We start from the raw sequence: 22,828 nt of genomic DNA, 5'->3' as shown, positions 1-22,828 counted from the left end.
TCAGCTTAATGTGTGGGCTGATTACTCATCAGATGTTTAAAGAGCCGTAGGTAAGAGGGTCTGGGGAATGGAGCAGAGAGATGGCCGGGGCACGTGGGCTCATTTCTCCTTGTGAGCCAAGCGGGCCACCGTGGTATGTCACTTTCCTCCTGTGCTCTGGGATGGAGGCATGGGTCTAAGCCTAATCCTGTCCATCCAACTGTGTCAAGGAGTGTCTCTGCTTCTCACCCCTGACTTTAGAAGGACATTAGTGAAAGCAGTCTCCGCACCACCCTGGGCACTTGTTCTCTCATTTTGAAATGACCATTGTTAAATTATGTTTCGTAACTCATCAAATCAGCACACCCGTGCATTTCGGTCATCTCAGGATAGGACGGGTCTTTAAAAGAGGGAAGCCCCTGTGCATAGAAGTGGGTCCCACCCAGCTCCTCCTTGCCAGCCCTGGCAACAGCCACCACAGCCAGAGGCCACACACCCTGAAGGTGGCCACACTTCCCACTGGGAGGGACAATGGCAGGTTAGAGCTGAACTCAGGCCCTGAGTGACAGCCCCAGGTGAACAATTTGACTGCTATGACTCCCTGGGCGGGGATGGCGGGGGGAGGTTCAGGATCTTGTACGGGGACATCAGAAATGCCCACATCCTGCAATGGGCTGTCATCACCAGAGGACCCTAGTGCAGCAAGCCCTATGGGGCCCCTCCCCCATACAAGAGAGAGCTCCTTCCTCTGGACTTAAAGATCTTATCTCTCTCCCAGGGTTCCCTTTAAAAACGCAAGCTTCTCTTGGATAAAAACTCACGAAACGAGCCAACCATTAACATCTTAGTATGAACCACTCCGTCAGAAACTGGGAGGCAGAAAGGAGACCGCAGACGGGCGCCATCTGCAGGTGGCCAGAGGGATGGAAGCCTGGAGAGTGAGGACCCAGGGGGCCGCTCAGGGGCTCTAGGTTACCATGTGTGGGCTCAATGGACAGTAGGGCCTTGAGGGGCCCAAGAGGCCGCCACACCTAAATGTAAACGAGGATGTAAAAGCCAAGGGAGTTAAGTGGCCACGACGCTACCCGCTAACTTGTTAAGACAGCCAAGCTCCTTTTTGGCTTGCTGGAATAAGCCCCCCCCCCCCCCCCGGCCCCGCATGTGTCGCTTGGGGCCGGCTCCTCCCCCTCACTCCCAGGTCCTGGCCTCAGACTCCCGTCGGGGCCTCCTCACCCCACAAGCGCCCTCAGAGCCCCGAGCCAGCACGGAGCCACCCTCGCCCATGTGTGTTTCTAGGGTCCCCCTGTGGGGCGGGGCGACCACCGCTGGAATCTATACCTTTAGTTCAAAGCCATTTACAAACTCAGGGTCATGAATTCTTGGGCAGAGGGTACCGAGACAACCCCTTTAGACAAGTGGGAAGAGAGGCCAGGAAAGGGCCGTGATGTCATCGCCTGCTGCCACCATCAGAGTGCACTCATTATGTGCTCAAATGTGCACAGTGTCTCATTGGCTGCCGGACAAAGCCATCACTGTCCCCAGGGGCCGGCAGGGGGGCTGGAAGGTGGCCGCAGACCCCCCAGGCTCTGCTGCAGAGACTCGACCTCCCTCTCCCCAGCACCCCTCACACAGGTGGCTCCTCGAGTGACTTACAGCTCAGAAAGTCAGGCTCAGGATAATTTGTGTGAGGGGGTTTTCTCATGCCATGAAGTTTCTGGTTCCATAGAAGGGAGATTAAAAAAAAACAAAAAAAAAAAACAAACTTAGGAAAACAAAGTTCCAGAACCCAGGGGGAAAAGAGTTAATGGGAAATAGATGTTCATTTCTGAAAAGTTTCAAAACTGAAACGATCAACCTGCTTGAACTTGGTCAGGCAGTTCTTTAATTTGACTATTTGGATGGGGTAAGAAGGAAGAGGGACTAGAACAAAAGGGGACCCTGGGAACAACGTTCTCATGTCCCCGCTTGGGTTGCCTGACTCTAAGCCCCTCAGGCTTACTAGACGCAAGTGGCCGCCTCTGACATCTGAGTCTCTTTCCAGATGAGGGACCCGCCTGTGGTCTCCCAGGGAGCTGGGCACGGAACAGGCTCAACCTGCTGCTTCCCCAACCCGAGCCCCTGCCGAGAGCAGCACTGGTTTCTGAGACTTGAATGGTCCCCCAGAGCTGCAGCCTCTCTGGCTGGGGGCAGGTTGGGGGCCCCCACACAGCACAGCCCCTGTGCCAAGATTCCTCCAGAAAACCACAGGCGCCTGTTGGGTAGGTGCGGGCGTGAAGAGGTAGAGGGGAAGGAAGAACGTCTGCCCGATCCCCTGCTTCCGGGACACACGGACACCTGCTTTTCTTTCTCTCCAGCAACAGAAAGGTTACAATGGATCAGGGCTCAGACTGGGGCAGAAAGGGAGATTTCACACAGGCCACACACTTCCCCGGCCGTGGAAATCATTTGAAAAACTTCTCATTCCTTTTACGGCATAGGAAGCTTTGAAACTGCTAAGGGCACCTCTTGGTTGGAAAGACATATACAGGGCACCCGGGTGGCTCAGTGGGTTAAAGCCTCTGCCTTCAGCTCAGGTCATGATCCCGAGGTCCTGGGATCGAGTCCCGCATCGGGTTCTCTGCTCAGCAGGGAGCCTGCTTCCTCCTCTCTCTCTGCCTGCCTCTCTGCCTACTTGTGATCTCTGTCTGTCAAATAAATAAAATCTTAAAAAAAAAAAAAGAAATATACACACACATTCCTAGAGACCTAGGAGTTACGTGAGATGCAGCGAGCACTGAGGAAGCCAGTCCCGAAAACCGCGCCCGCTGAGAGCTGGGGAGGAGGCAGCCGGTCTGGGGCCGCCTTGCTGGGCCACCCCGCTCCGCCCAGCCCTCCCCAGGGGAAATGCAGCAGCTCCCCCTCAGTTAACCCTTCAAAACTGACCAAGTCCCCAGACCACAGTCGGGACGAGTAAAAAAGGAAGATCCAGAACATTTTAGTTTGGTCTCAGTGGAAATATCCAGCCCCTCAAACTGATGCTTCATGTGATTGTGAGTGTGCACACGTGCGCGCTTGTGTACGTGTCTCTGCGCGCCTGCGAGCCCAGGGTACGGCATTCCCGGGAAACTCTGCATAGCGTGTGTTTCTCTTCTCTAGAGAGAAATTAGAAGTGGATGTGTGTGGGGAGACAGGGTCACGAACTGAACTAGAAATGCTGTTTGTTGACCCATCTTGAGAGTGTTGATGAGAGTGGTAAGGAAGGGACAGATGTGGGCAGAGAGTTCTGTTTTGTCAGTCATTGGACATCTCCCCCCCGCCCCCCCCCCATGGAGGAACCCTCGTGACCCTCAGATGCACCAAGTGGATTCCCGCTTCCCATTCGAGTATCTCTGCGCCTTCATTTTCCCTCCCCACGGCCGGAGTGACGGCGAGGCCCTCTTGGGTGACAGCACTCGGCCGGCTGACCGTGGGCCAGCTGCCGGAGTCCTGAGAGGGCGACATGAAGGCTTCTCGCTTGGAAATGCTTTCCTAGACTCTACTTTTAATTTTCAAAGGAAGGGGGGCGGTTATCAACAGCAGCCGGCTGCTGCGGAAAGCCAGGGTTTCCAGCCCCCGCTTTCAAACGGCCGTCAGCCTTATTTTAGCCCTCGATACAGTATTTGTGGTTTTTAAGTCAGTTCTGGCTTGAAGGTGACCCGGATTCTGCTCACAGTCACTTAGTGAGTTCACTGGCTCTAATATTGCAGCTTCTCTGACTTCACAGCCCATGGAGGGGAAGGTGGTCCTTGCGGGCCAGGAGCTTCCAATGGGCCCGGTGGGCTCGGGTTTGCCTCCTCCGCGGGGAGGCCGCCTGGGATGCTCTAACACACCAGGGTCCCGCATCAGCCATCGGAGCTGTTCTCAGGCGTTTCCACACAGGCCCAAGGGAAAGACTTTGTGGCCCGTACCCTGCACAGGACCCAAAGCCACCACACAGCATCAGCGACCACCACAGGCTGAGTCACTTACGTTTTAGAATGTTCCTCTGCTCCAATTCCTCTGCTGTTGGCCTCTGGCTCAGCCGCCTGCGGAAAAAATCCAGGAAAAGTTTTTGGACCATATCATATCCTCCTTGGGTCATTAATCTCCCCGGCCCTGGTAGACGCATGAGACGGAGTGAGCGGCGGGAGCTCTTGCCCCATCCTGTGCGCTGCGAGACCGACTCTGACCACCGCCGCCTCCTCGGTTCCTCAATTTCAACCCCAGGAAAGGCACCCGGCGGCACGTCACGCCAGGCTGACCCTCCTTCTTCCTCCTGTCCTCGGCCCCTCCCCAGCCCCGCTCCTCTGGGGCCTCCGGCCCGTGGATGCTTCTGGTCACAGAGGTCCCTTTCTTTCAGGTGGCCTCCTTGCTTTGGGGAGTGTGGCCTCTGCCTCCCCCGCCCCCAAGCCCCAGGGCGAGAGCTCGCTTCTTGCCATGTTTGTGCAGATCCAGTGAGGACGTAAAGAGGCTCATGGCCCCGGGGAGACGGAGACAGCGAGGCTCGTCTGTGAACAATAGATGCTCTTCTTCTTGTCCCCACCCATCCCCACCAGAGCCGCCTTAGACAGGGCAGGACAAAGGAGCAGGAACATAAGTGCTACTCCCGAGGCCAGCAAGTCATGGGGCCGCAACAAGTGCGACATCTTAGCAGGGGCGTCCCTGGGCCGTGATGCAACAGTGGGGGGCGGGGACCGATGCTGGTGGCCCCAAGGCCAGGCAGAAGTCACCAGAGAGCGGGCAGGGCCCCGCGGAGTAGTACAAGCCGGTCTGGGCAGATAGAGCTCCAGGAAAGGGCAACACACACAGTGGGAGAAGGTTGTGGAAGGGGTCTGGGGCTCCTCTGGGGCCTGCACTGGGACATGAGGGGCGCTCCCCCAGGAGCACACGCCGCGCTTCCTCCCTGAGTTTTGGCACTGGTGTTTCTGGTCGGCAAGGCGTTTACACCACGGAACCTCAGGAGATCCGGAGTGAAAAGAGAAAGTCCACGGAGTTACCGAGTGCAAATGGTTGACATTCAACGCTTCTTGTCGCCCGCAGTTCTCCTCCCTGCCCTGGATCCTTGAGACCCCAACGGTATCACCACAGATGCTCTGGGGGAGGACACGGGCTTCGAGGCCCCAGGATTTCCGGTCAGACACCAGCTGGTGACATCTACAGCACCCTGGAAACGGCTGACAATTGTATTCCAAAGCGTTGTTCAGTTTATAAGAACAAGGTCATGTTCGCTAGTCATTTTCTCTTCTGAATGTCCCATGAAGACGCTGTTTCTTCCCATTGACAAGGGCCTGCTGTCTATCTGGCAATTTGCAATATTGGAGGCTCTAAATTGGGACTCTGGAGTCTCGAAGTCTTTCCTAAAATAGCGCTGTCAGACCCCGGGAGGAAACTGTGTCATCGCTCAGGAATGCGGACTCCGCTCAGAATGATCTGCTTGGGGGCTCTGCCTCACCTTTCCGTCTATCTTCCCCCAGAATCCTCGCTTCGTTTGTAGGGACGTGCGGCCAGCTTTATGGGACCCCTTGATGGGGCCTGGGCTCTGGATGCCACCAAAGTTGTGGGTCAGTAGGTTTTGAAAAAGCTCCTGATTCAAGGTAGAGCTTGTATCCCAGAAGTCGCGTGCCCAGAAGGATCTGCAGAACGTTCCCCACTGGCTGGGCTGGGAAGCCCACTGATCCTGTCGCCAGACCCGTTGCTGGTTCCGCCCTGGCTTTTTTGTTTTTTGTTTTTTTTTTTCCTGATGGGTCACGTTTGGAGGGGGACAAAAGGACAAGAGACTGAACTACAAGTGGAGCAAATTCTGTTACCCGGCTGGCCTTAGAGTCGAACACACATGCTTTCAAGGGAGGCCCCTGTTTATGTATCATTTCTCCTAAAAGGGTCTGAGAACATTGAGGCTGATCACAGCGATCAAATGTAGCTAAGCCCTCCCTCCCAGAGGACACGTGCGGTGATGAGGTATTTTGGCTTTGAAAGTGAGATCAGGTAGGAAAATCATACACCAGCATCGTTAGGACAAAGCACAAACAGCTCAGGAGTTAGGGGATCTGGGTTCTAATGCTGGCTCTGCTCTGAACCTACTTTCCGAGACAGGCTATTGGGACTTTGCTGCAAGTAATAAATAATAATTTAATCAGTGAAGGCTGACGTCATCCTTGTCGCGTGTGGGCATGGTTCTTATAAACAGTGGCAATATACTTAGTCCCATCCAAGCGTGAATTCATTTATGGAACACGAGTGGGGAGGGAGGGAGAGAAAAATAAAATAGAAAAAAATACATAATAAAATATTTAAATAAATGCATTTGTTCATTTTACAAATTATTGGTTGAAGGCCAGCTCCGTGCCAGGTTCTGTGCTGGGCTCTGGGGGAGGCAGTGGTTAATCGGGTCGTCACAAAGCAAGTGTGAATTGTAAGCACAGTCAAAGGCTGCCAACCGGGGCACCTGGGCGGGGATTCTGGTGTCCGGCCAAATTAGGCCAGGAGAGGGGCTCCAGGGGAAGCAACGCGGTGGCCCCGATGAGAAGGACGGACGGAGGGAGCCACATGTTGGAACAGAGACAGCGAGGGAAGGAAGGAAGCTGGGGGACAGGCAGGGGCCAGGTCGCATGGCCCATGGGGACCATGGTCAGGATTCTGACCTTTTCTCAAGGAGCAATGTGGAGCCACGAGAGCACTGACATTTTCAAATCGGTGAGGGCAAGGGTGAGTGAACGTTTCAGATTTACAACGGACCTCCTTGGCGAGTGGACTGGGGGTGGCAGGGGGACACAAGGGGCATTTTGGGAAGAAGCCACAGGAGGCTACTGCTCAGGGAGGAGGGACACCCAGGCTGGGCTGCGGCGGCTGACGGGCACGTTCTTAGGAAGCCGAGCTGACTGACCGTGGAGACGTCGTGTAGATGGACAGAGCGGGGAGAAGCAGGTATCCGGAAGTTCTGTCTGTCTGTCTGTCTGAGGTTTCACGGCTTACACGACTGGATGCAAGGCAAGGCCGTTCACTGAGACGGGCGCGCGGGAAGGGAGGCGGGGTGTTTTGGAGGAGGATGGGAAGGGTGGAAGGGAACGGAGAGTCTGACTTTGGATCTGCTGAGTCGGAATGCTGTTGGAACGTTCAAGAGGGGAGGTCAAGCAGTGCAGCCGCAGGCACGTGCTCCGTGGAGAGGAGAGGTCGAGGCCCGGGAGAGGAGTCTGGAGCGGGTCTGTAATACGGAGAAGACGTGAAGCCGGGAGTACGACAGAGCACAGCCTGAGGAGGCAGGGGGGCTGGGGCTGGAAGCTCACGGAATCCCACGATTCACCGCTCAGACGTGCACGACGAGCCTGCTGGGAGTCCGCGGAGGGCAGGAGGACACCCAGCAGCGTGCAGCTGGCAGCGAGGTGGGAAGACAGGCACGGCTGACATTGGGTGCCGAGTGCTGCCGAGAGGTCAGGTGAGCCTGGCAAATGGCCCAGGGGATCAGCATCAACGGGCTGGGGACCAACCTGCCCAGAGCTCTGTTGGGGGCACAGGGGGAGAAAAGCCAGGCTGGAGAGAGTTGAGAACGGAGGTTAGGAAATGCAACACAGGGCGCCTGGGTGGCTCAGTGGGTTAAAGCCTCTGCCTTCGACTCAGGTCATGATCCCAGGGTCCTGAGATCGAGCCCCACATTGGGATCTCTGCTCAGCAGAGAGTCTGCTTCCTTTTCTCTCTCTGCCTGCCTCTCTGCCTACTTGTGATCTCTGTCAAATAAATAAATAAAATCTTAAAGACAAAAAAAAAAAAAGAAAATGCAACAATTATGGACGATTCTTCCCGAAGCCTGGCTGGATGAGAGGGAAGCAGGTGAAGGGGGCTCTGGGGAGGTTCACACTTTTCATTTCTTTACATGGATCCCCGCTAAATGACCTGCACTGGCTGCCCAGTGAAAAACCACGTGAAAAACCTGTTTGAATGCCACGTGCCATCAGTGGCCATCTAGGAGCCTTCCAGGCTCTTGCACAGTCCAGAAGTGGATCTTGTGTAGTACCAGTCTGCACGAGTCTGTGATGGTGACCACAAGAAGCAGCCACGCAAACTAAGGCTTTTCTCTTTGCTTGCAAGGAGCGCGACAGACAGGGTTGGCTTAAACCTGAAGCAAACGGCACTTCGGTCTTGGCCTCGAGGAAAAGGAGCCCGTGAGAGAGGGCGGTGGCAGGATGATTTAGACGAGACGCAGGGCAGGGGAGGCATGACAGAAGCCCTGTGGGTCTGGCTGGTCTGACTCCTGATGCTGCCGAGGATTCCTTCTGCCCCAAGTTGCTAATGAGCCTTCTGCGGGCCTCAGAACGGCAAGGTCACGGTTTTCGTTAGTGTTTGCAACTGTGTATTGTTTGGAGGGCCCTCATTTTAAAGCTGGGATCTCTGAAAGCTGTATCTGCATTTCAGGGAAAAGCAAAGCAGCATTGACTGTGGTCTTCTGGATCTCAGCCCCAGGGGGAGGGAGGGGCCCTTCCAGACAGATGGTAAGAGAAATAGGAAGGACAAGTCCTCAGGCAGCAGGAGACGGTTTCCCAACTGCTGCCCCGGCTGGGAAAGGGAACGAGGGCAGACAGGCCTGGTGGGGCTGGGGGGAGGGGACACACACTGAGTTACGGCCCCTCCTTCGCAATCTTTCCGGAGAACATGTCAGTTCCACATAGGTCGGGTGTTTCTGTGTGGCCTTGGTCATCGCTACAAACCCAGGTGTTAGGAGACCACGGAGAACAAAACAGGTGCTTTTTTGTAGTTATTTCACCCAGGTCCTGCCTGTCCTGATGCCATACATGCTCCTGGGAAGATCTCACCCACAGTCCTGACATCAGTTCACATCTACCTCCGAGGACTCCAAAAATCTATATCTCCAGTCGTAGTTTTGAATTCTAGACCGCCTAATTTATACTCCTACAGGCTGTCAAACTCATGAGGTCCTAAATGAATTCATCCGACTTCTCCTCCTGTCCTGAGAGCTTTGCCTCCCCATGATCTGCACTTGACCCTCAACAGCCAATACCACCAGGTCCAAACCACCCCCATTCCAGCCTCCCACAGCTGGACCATCTCTCCGGGCTGCGGCAGCCCATCCCGCTCAGGCCCTCCTCCAGCCCAGACGGGATTGTCTTTCTAAAGGGAAACCTCATCACACAACTCCCCGCTTGTGATCCCACACGTGCCCTCCCAGGGCCTGCAGGAGAGAGTCAAACACCCAGGGTCCTAGGGGAGAGTTTGTGATCGGCGCGCTTGCCAAGAACCACCCCCCCCCCACTCTGTTCTTTAGACATAACTGCGTCTTCCTGGTTTCTTCTAGATTCACGTGCCTTTCCTTATAGCGACGCACACTAACTTTTCCTCTTTGTCTGGGAAACTGGTGGTAATCCTCAAACTCACAGCTTCAACCTTAGACATGACTCCCTGTGGTCGCTAACCTTTCGGTGAAGGTGCCCCCTCCGTGGGTGACAACAGTCCCTTATTTCCCATAGTGCTTGTCCTTCTTGTTATGGCCTGGCCTGCCCACTGGACCCCGGGGCTCGAGTTCTGCAATGTGGGGCCACCCGGCCCCCTTACCTCGCGAGGGTTATCTCACGAGAACAGTCCTGGGCGGCTGCACAGGGGCCCCGCTGCGAAGGGTCCCGCGCTTGGGCTCCAAGGCTCTGCTGCTATTTTGGAGTTTTCATTTTTGAACAAGGGAGCCCTCGTTGGCTCAGCGTGGCATCCGCAGCGCCTGGCACAGAGTCTGGTAACTGGAGACGCTCCATGTTCGTGAACTCATTAAAGGCATGTTGCCCCATGACTGTCCCTTGTCTTTAACCTTTCCCTCTCTTCTAGTTCTTTCCCTAGGGCAAGCACATGTGTTCTCTATTAGAAAGAAAACAGAACAAACTACTCTCCTCTTCCACTGCCCTCTCCCCCAGTGGATCTCCCCCTCCAGCCTGCTCTCGGCTGCCCGACCTCTCCAGATAGTGGTTCGGGTGTGAGGTCGCAGTAACCCAGCACGATCCTGGCTTCTGTCCACACCGTTCTACTGCCCTGGTTCTCCACCGGACAACTCTGCCCCCTGGGGACCTGTGGCAACGTCCGCAAACATTCGTGGCTGTCACGACTGGGGAGGCCGCTGCCAGCATCTAGCTCAACGTCCCACCCTGCACACGCCTGCCCCTCACGACACAGGACGAGCCGGGCCGTGGGACAACAGTGACGAATCAGGAATCAGCTCCTGCCAAGGTCACTGAGGATTCACTGCCAAATCCGGTGGTTTTATAGAGCCCTCATTTTACCTGACCTTTCTCTATCGTGTGGCGTCTTTGCCTAGCAGGGACTTCTCGAAGCTCCTTCTCCCCTGGTTTTCAGCACCCTCACGCCTCCTTCCACACCCTTAGCTCCTGCTCCCCAGCGGGTAGCACGCCTGGGGAGAGCCCCAAAGGTGCCCTGTCCTGGCGGTGGCTTCAGAATGTACCCAGCATGGGTCTGCCACCTGTCAGGCAGGGGCCTTGGAGGAGCTGGCCTTCTACCTGCGCCCCAGCCTCTCGTGCCCATGTGGCAGAGCCAAGGGGCCCTCCGGATGCCCGTCTCCGCAGGCAGATTGCCTAGACTTCTGGTGCTCAGAGTGGGCAAAGGAAGAGGGAGTCAGGGAGGCCCCAGTGAGACTCCCTCCTCCGCTAACAGCCTTCAGGCGCGACACTGCACTAGGAATAAAACTCACACTCACCCCTCCCCGTGCCCTGAGGTGTGAGTGTGAAAGGCCCCCAGAGCTTCTGCCCTTCACTCTTCCTTGTTCCTCCTGAGAACCCAGCACACATCCCGGTCTGCAGAAGAGGCAGGGCCTCCTCTGACGCCACCAGCAGAGCTAGGAGCGCCCCCTGCTGGGCTCCCCCCATCTTGATCATGGCCTCACCCTGACAGCCATGCTACCCACTATGACCACCTTTGCAACCAGACCAGGAATCCTTCACAGGCAAATCATGCCTTATTTATCTGTTTCTAGACTTAGGACGGCGCCCGGCACGCAGAAGGGGCTCCACAGATTTTTGATGACTCAATCAATGAGTAATACTTCAAGAGTTGTGCCATGGGGAGGGCCAGAACTCTGGGCCCTACACAGCGGTGGCCCGGCCACCGAAGAGGTTCCTCTGGGAAGAGTGGACAGCAGTTTTGCTTTTATGCCTCAGGGCTCTGCCCGGCTACCCTTTCTCTCCACCAAGAAGGCAGAACAACTCTTGACATAACCAATCCATGCACCCAACTCTTTCCAGGAATTTCAGTCAAGAGTTTTCAATTTTCTTCCTCCTCCTCATTCCCCGCAAGCTATTAACAGATAGTCTGGTTCTAGCATGGAAAGAGCCCAAAGAGAAGAAAATGGACTGGGGTCCAGAGCCTGCCTCCTGGCCCGGCTCCACCATTAACTGCAAGGTCGCTTGGGCACGTTATGGCACTGGACCTGTGCTCCGAGTCCCACCATCGGACAGGTGGTCGTAACCACAAGCTAGCCTGTCTGCTGCCCAGAAGTGTGGAGAGACCCGAATGAGAGATTTAAAAAAAAAAAATCCCTTTTAAAAGTAAGTAGAAGGCATGAAATTTTATTTTGGTAACTTGACGAGAGTCTCTGACCTCAAATAGATAAGCAGGATCCTCTTAAGAAAGAAGTGATTTTGGCTTTGCCCACTTGGCTGTGGCTCCATTGGGAGGTCCCAGGGCCAAGCTCAGGCATCTTGAGGTAAAAACCAGAGAAAACACTGAAATAATGTTGGAGTTGAAATCCGTTTGGAACAAATAAGGGGACTGTGTGTTTTGTTATGCATCAGACCCATTTAAAAAGAACCCAAAATGGTACCAAAACTGAGAGTCTAGAGTCATGTGACTGACTTGGTAGAGTGCATGACTCTTGACCTTGAGGTTGTAAGTTTAAGCCCCCACACTGGGTCTAGAGGTTAAAGACAAATCTAACAAAAAACCAAAAAACCAGGAGCTTACACAGTGAATACTCCAGCTTTACTGGTATTATTAGGCATAAACCCCACCTTAGCAATTGGGAAGATTTCACGTTGAAAGAGTATCTGAGTTGTTACAATAGGAGTTGAGATAGCTAATGAAGTCAACCAAAGAATGGACTCATTTCAACATGGCCGTCTTGACATGAGGAATCAATCAAAACAAAGGCTACAACAATGTGATAGCAAAAGATAAGGAATGAGGGAATAAAAAAAAAAGTCCACTGTTCTACCACATTAAGTAGCTGAGGAGATCTGGCCACCTTTAGCTTAATTTTATCTGTCCAGCCATCTGTCCATCCATGAATGAGTGAATCCTTCTGTCTGTCCAGCCATTACATACCAGATATTGGTCTAGGCCTTCCGTTGGCCATCTTAATAGATATACAGTCTATCAGCTCTTAGAGAATATGCAACAGTCATCTACATGAATCCCAGTGAAAAAGACAGTCATCTCATCTGTCACCTCTGGCTGTTTGACAGAAGCTGCCAGGAACTGTGTTGAGAAGGATTCTGAAGCCTGCCCACATCTTTATGACTAGTCCTGCTGTCCATAACTCCTCAAGTTATCATAATTTGTGAGCCCTATGTTTCCCGGTGGAATATGGATGGAAAGATCACAGTATGGAAAGTCTTCCTTTTTGATGAAGCTGTTCAGGTTCAGGAAAACCAGAGGGGAAAGAGACGCCTGCTTTGGTTGTCACACATAACAAATCTGGGGATTGAGAGAGTGACAGATAATGGTCACTTGATAAGACTGTCATTGTGCCATTTCTCTTTAATGGTAGAAGCTCAAATGACACACAGTGGTCTAACCAAGGGGAATAAGCCAGAAAAATATTCAGATGACTTCCGCACAATATTCCCCATGTCACAAAAACCTGTCTACTCCAATCTTTTCTGGGAGTCCCCAGTTAGTTTTTAACATGTCCTGCCATTATCATTATCAAATGGCATTGGCCATGCTCTTTTTATGCCTTATCCCCTTCACTGAGGGCTCTTGCCTTCACTGCTGGGAAAGCCACTTGACAACACTCGGTCGCTTGACTGCGAATGGATGCCCACCCAGTGTGAGGGCACGGGTGTTCGTGTCCATGGAGGTGATCCCATGCAAGAAAGTTGACCTCTGGGGGGCTCAGGACATGTCCACCAAGCATACCCACAACTGTCCGAGTCTCAGCAAACACCTGACTTACTGTCCTTACTCTCTAAAGAATATTACTTTTTAAAAGATTTTATTTATTTATTTGACACAGAAAGAGAGATCACAAGTAGGCAGAGAGGCAGGCAGAGAGAGGGGGGAAGCAGGCTCCCTGATGAGCAGGGAGTCCGATGCAGGACTCGATCCCAGGACCCTGGGATCATGACCTGAGCTGAAGGCAGAAGCTTAGCCCACTGAGGCACCCAGGCGCCCCAAGAATATTATTTTTGAGGGACAGAGACCATCAAGGCAAGGACAAAGGGTGATTCTAATGAAGAGAGGAGGCTCTGGGTGTCACTGTTGAGTGACTGTCATGGACGGTATCATGGGTAGGTCCACACGCACAGCCCAGACAACACAAAAAGGGCGTCAGAGTATATACTTAATTTATTCACACACTCATTCATCCACTCATTTAAAGAATATTATGGCTCCAGATTTCCCTGATGCCTCTGCTTTGTTGGGCGTCAATAAACAACACACACAACCCGTGGTGACTTTCTGAAGTAAGGCAAGGGATGAAGAGGGGGACGTAGGGCCCGCCTTGCTCCCTCCCACCCAGACTGCTCCTAGGAGCCACAGAATATGTGCCGTTCATTCTTTTCTCATATTCACCCCCAACGGGCCAATCTCTCAGCACCATCAGCACTCCTCGAGGGGGATTCTGAAGGTACAAGGTGGGCAGAAGCCAGGAGACAGGAAGCAGGAATCCCCAGCCTCCCTCCCCCCTTCCCTCAGTGGGGGTCCAGCCAATGTCCTCCCGCTGCCTCCCACGAGCTCCTATTTCTAGAAACAACAACAACTCAGGCTCAGATGAGATCCCATGGTGTTTAGAAGCCTGGAGCAGGACACACAAAACCCCTCATGAGTCTCGGATGCCGGTGTGGAGGGGGTTTTGATCACCTTATTTTGCCAAGTTTCCTACGGTCCCCCTTCATTAAAAGTCCCGCAACGCCCTACTCCTTCCTGAACCATCACTCCCCAACTGTAAATGCAAAGCCTCATTAAAAAAAAAAAGATTTATATAAGAGAGAGAGAGAGAGATGTGTAACTGAGCAAGGGGAGAGGGAGAGAGAACCAAGCAAACTCCCCACTGATGTGGGGTTCGACCCCACAACCCCGAGATCATGACCTGAGCCGAAATCAAGAGTTAGATGCTCAACTGGCTGAGCCACTCAGGTGTCCTATAAATCTTCACTTTTAAACCAACAGCCCTGCAGCCTGAAGGAGGAGTATTGAATGCAATCACTCTCATTAAACTGCACGCGCTTTCCTGTGGCAGGACAACCTTTCACAGAGTCTATCTTTCTACACACGTGACGCACCAAAAAAGACCAGAGCCCCCCCGCCAACCCTCTCTCCACACATACTTGTTCTTTCCGGCAGCATGGTAGACTTTAGGAAGGCCTAACCAGTCTGGATTGGCAGTTTTGCATTCTTCGGAGATCTTTTTAGTTGGAAAAGGACCAGGAAAGATGGATGGGATGGGTTTATCTGTCTGGGAAAGGATCTATTTACATGGGAAAGGGAAAGAGGAGTAACATGGAGCGCCAGGGGTGCTTCGAATAGATTTTGCCTTGATTATAGAGGAAACAAACAGAAATGATTTCTCTCTACTTTCTTGGCCTTATCTACCCAATGTTTTGGGAGATTCCTTGACAGAAGAGACTATCTTCCCTTAAATATATTCCCCCAAATTGACTGAACTCATAACATGTACCTACCAAGGGACTCTTAGCTCCCAGCCTGGTGAGTGAGCATCTACGCTCTCTTCCCTCCCTTAGGCTCTTTTTCTTTATGGCCTGACATCTGGTCACACGAGGTCCACAGCACCTACGTCACACACCCCCTCACTCTCCCGCATGTACGTGCGATGTGGGAGACCGGAGGGGAATCACAGGTGACCATGGCCCCAGTGCCGGGACTGGGGCAGGCAGCGTCTTAGGGCTGTCATGTCCCAGGAGGAGCCCCGGGAAACCGGGCAGACTCCATTGGCAGCCCCGGGCCATGACGGCGCTGTCCCTCACAGGACCACAAGCAACACCAGCTCCTGAGGTGTCAGAGAAACACCCACCTCCGTCCCGAGGGAAATGGCTGATGGTGCAACATTCCCTCCGAATTGGTGTCTTCCCCCAGGAGAGTAACCTGACTGCTGTTGTCTTATTTTTTTTTTTTTCTTAATGTGGGAGGGGCAGAGGCAGGAACAGAGAGAGAGACAGAGAGAGAGAGAGAGAGAGAGAGAGAGAATATCACAAGCAGACTCCACACTCAGTGTGGAGGCGACACGGGGCTCGATCTCATGACTCTGAGATCATGAGCTGAGCTGAAATCCAGAGTCTGACGCTTAACAGACGGAGCCACCCAGGCGCCCCATGACCGCGAGGTCTTTAACCAGAGGCGACTGTGAGGCAGGTCGTCTGAAGGCACAGTCCCACCCACGGGGGAACGCTTGGCCTCTCAGAGCCCTGGAAGGCCTCCCTCTGGGCATTCACGGCAGGGAAGGAATGGGAAACCACCGACCACAGCAAAGCACCAGAGTCTTCTCAGCACCTGCACCTCTGGTCAGGAGCCGGGCTCTCCCGGGTGTGTGTGTGTGTGTGTGTGTGTGTGTGTGTGTGTGTGTGTGAAGTACACGTGCTCATGCAGTGTTGTACAGAGGATCTGTCAGGCTCTGGTCACCCCCATTTTCCACACATGCCACACGCCTGCGGTTCTGTGATTTGCTGGAACGGCCACCACGACCTCTCTTGGCATCTGCGTGATGCTTGGTTTTGGTTTCACTGAGGTTAGAGCTTCGGGCTCAGGCCTGCCCTGCGCTCCAGGAATCACGCGTCAGTGTCGGGCTTTGCCTCCTTGTGTCCCTCTTCCTTGCATGGTTACACCTGCCCCTGGGGCCTGGATCCAGCTCCAGCAGCAAGAACAAGATGACACTCGTCACTCCTGCCGGTCCTCCTTTCCCAGCTGGCCCTCCCTGGCATGGCGCGTGGCCTTCCTCCTCGAGGACAACACACACCTTCTGCTAAGCGGACTCCCTCTCAGGGCACCTGGGTGGCTCAGTGGGTTAAGCATCTGCCTTTGGCTCAGGTCATGGTCCTAGGGTTCTGGGATCGAGCCCCGGATTGGACTCTCTGCTCATCGAGGAGTCCGCTCCCTCTCCCTCTGCAGCAACCCCTGCTCGAGCGCACTCTCTCTCTCTCTCAAATAAATAAAATCTTAAAAAAAAAAAAAAAAAAAAAGGATTCCCGTTCTCATCTGCCTGTAGAGCTGGTCCCTCCTCCGCCGGCCAACAGCCCAGCTGTGCCGCTTGTGCGGGTGCCCGGCTGTCCTTGCAGCAGCTTTCCTAATTGCTCAGGTAATAAATCCAATTTTAAAGAATGGACTGATGCCCAGTATAATTTATAAAAATAATAGGGTGCTTCATGTTGGGACTGATAGTAGAAGCAAAGGTGATCATTCTGCTTAGAGAAATTAGCACAGAGAGAAACCTTTCTGGGAAGAGAAACACAATTTCTCCCTGTGATGGGGATAGCCTGCTTTTCCACACTTCCTACAGGCGCGGTGGACCGCACGGTCCCCGTCACTGTCACGCTCCCCAGGGCTGATGTATCAACAGGCAGGCACTGGCCCCCAGGCTGCAGGTTGCGGCCCCTTCCTCGGGGTCAGCGGTGCCTGGAAATTGTCCTGGAAGGTCAACGAGCAGAACCGCAGCACCCGTGCTGCTTCCTGGACCCACGCGGATGGTCCTGGTTCCTCGATGCAAAACGAGAGGGGCTGCTGCTTGAGTCACATGCTGTGTGGTTCTTGACCCCGTAAGACAGAGGCCATACGCTGGGTCCCCCAGCACTTCAGACTGGAAACCGAGCACGGTCCTCGTGTCCTCCTCACCTCCACACCACACACACAGTCTCTGGGGGCACCTGGCTGGCTCAATCCGTTGAGCCTCCGACTCTTGGTTTTGGCTCAGGTCGTGACCTCACAGTTGTGCGATTGAGCCCTGTGTCAGGGACTCACCAATAAGTAAATAAATCTTTAAAAGTAAAATGTCTGAAAGACGTCAGTCACATCACCTGAAAGACGCATCACCTTTCCTTATGTGGCACGTTACGTGGACAACTGTACAGTGTTTTTCATTGTCTCTATCCCAAGCTCTCAGCCTCCACTGTGGCTTCCGGATTCCTGGCCCCTTTTTAAGCTCTGGCCCGCATGGGGGTCAGTCTCGGTGGCTTCAGTGGGATCCGAGCTGTGGCGGCGTGGCTGGGAGTTCTCCCATCTGTGGCAGCGGGAGACTCACTTTCCGTAATAGGACCGTTTGCCCCATCTCTTCACCGACATCCTTACAGGAAGATTCCTTTCTTCGCACAGCGTCCATGGCCTTCGGGCCCTGTTACCAACCCAACAGGAGGACGACTGTGATGTACATGAGGGAGATCGCAATGTCCTTCTGAATCAAGTTTGTTGTCAAATAGGCAGTTTGAAAACGTTTATGGGAATGATTAGTGTTTAGAAGAAAATGTTCTGTATATGTATCTTGGTATTTTTTTTTCCTCAAAGATTTTTATTTATTTATTTGAGACAGAGAGAGAGAGCGAGTGAGCGAGCATGAGTGGGGGGAGGGGCAGAGGGAGACAGAATCTCGGGCAGACTCCGCACTGGGCACAGAGCCCAACGTGGGGCTCGATCCCACAACCCTGAGATCACGACCTGAACCCAAACCAAGAGTCAGATGCTTAACCGACTGAGCCACCCAGGTGCCCCACGTACCTTGACATTCTATTATTAATAAATTATTAAGCAGCTATCATGTAACCTATGATGTAAATTTCTGACAATTTTTCACTAATTTCTTAAGTACTCTGAGTCTGAGATTACATATAGCCTTAAAATAAAAAAAGAGGCAGCTTATCTTGTTTTTGTCTGGACTAAGCCATAACGGGTTTACAGCCCCTTCGTAGAAACCGCCTGAGTGTATCGTGGTCGCGCTGCTTGGGGAGTGTGGGGTGAGAATCCCGATTTCACAGGCCGTGGTCCCCAATGACTCTGCTCGTTAAGGACTGTCAAGAAAGAGGGCAAGGTGACCCCCGTGAGCTGGGGGTGGGCGGGGCTGCTGCTCCACGGAGGTGCTGGGCTCAGAGAACAGGCTCTGAGCCTCGGCTGCCCGCCCGGCTTCCATGAGAACAAAGGCGGCACCAGGTCCCTAAGGGGGGTGTGCGGAGGGGCTCCCCTTGCGTGGGACACAGGCCGCTTCTGGGGATGGTGGCAGAAACATCGGGTCAGGAAATTCAGGAGGGCATCTCCCGCGAGGTCCGTTAATACACAAGAAGATGCAACCGTCTAGCTTAGCATCTTTTAGGAGGGAGCCTGGTGAGTTACAATAGGACCATGAACGAAAGGAAGAAAGTCGTAAGTCAAAAAGAGGGCTGGATTTCAGATAGTTAAAAACTCTTTGCAACACGGTGATCATCTGTCAGCAGGCACTATTTATTTGTCTGTCTGCCTACATTCTTTTTTTTCCAAAGGAACCAACAAGGCTTCCCGTTCTGAAGAACTATTGTTTTAATGATTCGATGGGCAAAGGACATAAAATTTTCATGATCCCACTTCCTAAAATAGAAACCTATTCACTGATATTTCAAAGGAATTGCCTTTAGAATTAGAGGGAAAAGCGATTTTCCCGGGTTTGTAGCTTCGGATCATTTTTTTTCTGTTCAGTCTGTCTATTTAGTGAGCATATATGCAATTTCCGAGGGTATTATAAAAATCTTTGCATTGTGAAATGAACATAATGAAGATAAATAAAATGAATTACTCTTATTAGCATTTTGCACGTGCTCTGAGAGGTATTTTTGCCAGTAAGCGAAGATGTGCGGGACGCAGGAAAAGCAATGGTACCACACACTTCTCGGCTGGAATCCAGTTCTTCTTCTTCGGTTTTTGGGGCCGTTGTGTGCGCCAGCTCTCTATGGGAGCTGCAGAAAAATCACATTTAATCAAACCCGAAGCCCATTTTGGCAGGTGAGGGAGAAAGAGCACGACATACGTTCCGGACACTGGAAATGCCAACTTCACCACTGAAACAAGGGACAAGTTAATCTGAAGGATAAACGATGAGAGCGTCATTCCTTTGAGTGATAACAACTACGAGAATGGGCGAACTCCAAACCCAGGCACCAGCCGACGAATCTTTTGAAGTGTCTGCTCAGGTCTTCAAAATGATGGATGAGACTTGACCACATGTGAACTCGTACGGCAGGGGCACAGCCCTTCCTTGGGCATTTGATTTAAATGTTTTGCTCTCTAAGCGGGATCGAGGAGGAAACCGTGCCCACGAAAAGAACCCACTTCTGATTACTGAAAATGATCCTCAAAGATTTAATTCAAAATTTAACTTAATTCAAAATTTGAATTTAATTCAAATTCAAGACCTTTTTCTTTCAGGCACAAATTGAGGGAAATAACGAGCGATATGACTTGTCAGGCTTCGAATCAAATCACTGGCCTGTGTCTTCCGGCGAGAAGTGAATGTGTTTCTCCCTTTTTTGAGGGAGATGAATTTTTTTTTTACAGTTTTTATTTAAATTCCAGTTAGTTTGCACGCAGTGTAATTTTAGTTGCAAGTATATTAATTTTTAGCACCGATTGGGGGCAGGGAAAGTGGCTTAAAATCCTTGCGTGGGCAGGTAATGCTGTGAACTTGGTTAGCAGATTAATTTCTTTTGAGCTCAGATTTCTTATCTATAAAACTACAGGTGTTCTAGGCAGTGACAGGAATGTCCACGGGGGCACTAAAACACTCTAAATCTATTACTTTTTCAGATCGGGAAGACGCCATCGCGAAGTGAGGAAACCAGAGTCTCAAGATACAGCCACACAGCCCATAGTAAAGGAAAAAAAATGAATAAGCCAATTTGGAAGCACTAGGCTAGATTTCAAGGTAGAATTCCATGCAACACAATTCTCTTCCACCTGGAGATTGAAAGATGCTTTGAGCGTTTCTCACGATGATTTAACTCCGTTTATTTATTGCCTCCTGGTAAGCTCACAAATGGCTCGGAGAGATCTTTTCCTGGATAACAGTATGATAGTATGATAGACACATCCTTCGGTTTGTAAGGGCATCAAAAGATTGAAGGTGAGAAAAAGAATACATCGCCGGAAAAGTGCTCTGACAACTCAAGTTTGAGTTGTTCCCGTTAATGCGCTAGTTTTGGAGAAAAAGACTCTGTGTCAAATGTTTGGATGATTCAATGTTTACGTTATCCCTGCCCAGCCCCTATATTTTGGGACTATTTTAAAGGGAAAAAATGGGAAGATCAATAGTCTAAAAGAAATTCAAACCAAATAAAAAAAAAAAAAGTGCTCCAGAAGGACCCACGCTTTTCCCCACAGAAGTTGCCCTTAGCATCTCTTTCCCAGAGTAACCCTGACAACAATGAGTATGCCTTGATGAGCTTGTCTTAGTTCTTGTAGAGGGATGATTATCCAGCTGCATTTTAAAATAGATTTTATTTATTTATTTGACACAGAGAGGGAGAGAGAGATCACAAGTAGCAGAGAGGTGGAGAGAGGGAGGGGGAAGCAGGCTCCCTGCTGTGGGACTCGATCCCAGGACTCTGGGATCATGACAGAGCACGAAAGGCAGACGCTTAACCCACTGAGCCACCCAGGCGCCCCTCTCCAGCTACATTTTAAGTGGCCCTTAGTACAGGGCCATGCACATAGCAGGTGCTTAGTCAGTACTTCCGAGAGACTCAATCTGTTGGAGCTGAGATTCCACGGTCTCCGTTAGTGACGTGTGACTCTGGGAAGCTGACCGTGTATCCACAGAAAACAAGCTTGTTCAGCTCAAGGCTCACTGCTCCCTTCCGGGATCTCCTGCTTCTGCTTAAGTCATTTTTTTCTTTAAATGGAGTGGGTGTTTATTTGGGGTCTCTTTTTTTCTCTAACGGCGATTCTTCTGATTTCGGTGAGTTGCTTTACTGAGCTGGACCTCTGGAGCAATTCATTCTCTGATGCATGCAGTGACACGTGCCCCAACAGAGAGGGTGTCAGACCCTTCGCGGGTCCCCTCCCCTCAAGGAGACCGCGCTCTCTTCCTTCCAACTGCCAACCGGCTGCCTCCTTCCTTTTGTTTTGGACAGATGAAAACTGTATATACTTAAAAGGTACAGCCTGAGGTTTTGCTACACGTATACCTTGTGAAAGGATCATCTCAAACCGATTAACACGTCCAGCACCTCCCATCACAAGGCACCATCTTTTGGGTACGCAATGAGATCACGTGAGATCTGCTGGGGGGGGGGCAGGACGGTATATAACGTGTTACTATTAACTCGAGTCGCCACGCCGTTCATCGTGTGCCAGAACCTACTCATCTTTTGACTGAAAGTTTGTGCCTTTTGAGTAATTCCTTTCCTTTGCCCCCCACTCCCCTACTTCTGGTAATTGCCATTCTACTCTCTGTCACTCGGAGTTTGATTGTTTTTGATTTTTAAGATTTGACAGGTAAGTGGGGCCCCTGGGTGGCTTGGCTGGTTGAGCATGCTACTCTTGATTTTGGCTCAGGTTATGATCTTGGGGTCGTGAGATCGAGCCCTGCATCTGCACTGGGTGGGAGCCTGCCGAAGAGTTTCTCTCTTTATCTCCCTCTGCCCCCCAAACCCCTGCTCAGGCTCTTTCTTAAAAAAAAAAAAAAGAAAAAGAAAAGAGAGAGAAGAGAGAGAGAGATTCCACATATGAGTGAGTTCATGCAGTATTTTTCTTTCCATGTCTGGCTTATTTCACTTGGCAAAACGGTTCATCTATGTTGTTGTAAATGGAAGGATTTCCTTTTTTTTTTTTTTTAAGGCCAAACAATATTGCACTGAATGTATATTCCACAATTTCTGAGAAGTCTTTTAATCACATCTGTTTCAGATACAATGGTCCCTTTTATATGACTGGGGCCATGACCAGAACAACCATCCAATACAGAAGGCCCGTGACAGATGCTGGTTCCGTGTAGCTGTGGCTAAGCCACTGTGCTCAAATATTCTAGCTGTTCCTTCTCCTTTTCTAGCCTCTCCTGCAGCTGGATTGGGGTCAGGAGCCGAGTTCTGATTAGTGGCTCATGAGCGGAAGCAACGTGTGTATCTCTTCTATCCCCTCTTCCCTTGCTGTGGAGATGCTGGAACCGTGTATTCTAGAAGCGTGTGATGCTACATGATGGAGAGGCTGCCTGATCTGCATTAGGCTTTCCACCAGTGAAAAATAAATGATTACTGCCTCAAGCCATTGGGATTTAGGATCTATCTGTTAGGGTGAATAGCCTTACTTATTCTGAGTAGTAAGAGTCTCGTATAATATAACACTCAAATTCACAGTGAGAGGGAAGGAACCAGTGTTCACTATCTACTACGAGTGGGGGAATTACGCATCTAGAGCTCTTGATGACCTTGGGTGGGAGGTCCATCTTACAGATGTGGAAACTGAGGCTGGACAGGAACACACTCAGTAAATGGAGGACGGAGATTCCAATCTAAGGTTCACAGGCTTCAAAGGCTGGAGTGCTCTGTCTATGAGACCCCTGCTTCCCAAACAGCAGCGTGTATCAGAATCACACTTGTTACAATGAAGATTCCTGGGTCTCATCCTCAGAAGTTCTGATTCAGAGTCTCGGCGGGGCCTGGAAATA

At 51.7% G+C, this 22,828-nt stretch overlaps 1 protein-coding gene across 5 annotated transcripts in view; it reads right to left on the bottom strand.

The window, feature by feature from the left end:
* The window catches only part of PHACTR1 (phosphatase and actin regulator 1), a 305,573-nt gene that overhangs the window by 10,304 nt on the left and 272,441 nt on the right, over positions 1-22,828 (bottom strand). For all 5 annotated transcript variants that reach the window (XM_080807028.1, XM_080807025.1, XM_080807027.1 and 2 more), the window contains one exon: positions 3,967-4,022. In XM_080807028.1, coding sequence (XP_080663154.1) covers positions 3,967-4,022 — 56 coding nt within the window. The remainder of the gene's footprint in view (positions 1-3,966; positions 4,023-22,828) is intronic.

Source organism: Martes martes (assembly GCF_963455335.1).
Source record: "Martes martes genome assembly, chromosome: 6".
NCBI lineage: Eukaryota > Metazoa > Chordata > Mammalia > Carnivora > Mustelidae > Martes > Martes martes.
Note: the sequence above shows the minus strand (reverse complement) of the source record. Positions and strands in the feature narration are given on the sequence as shown.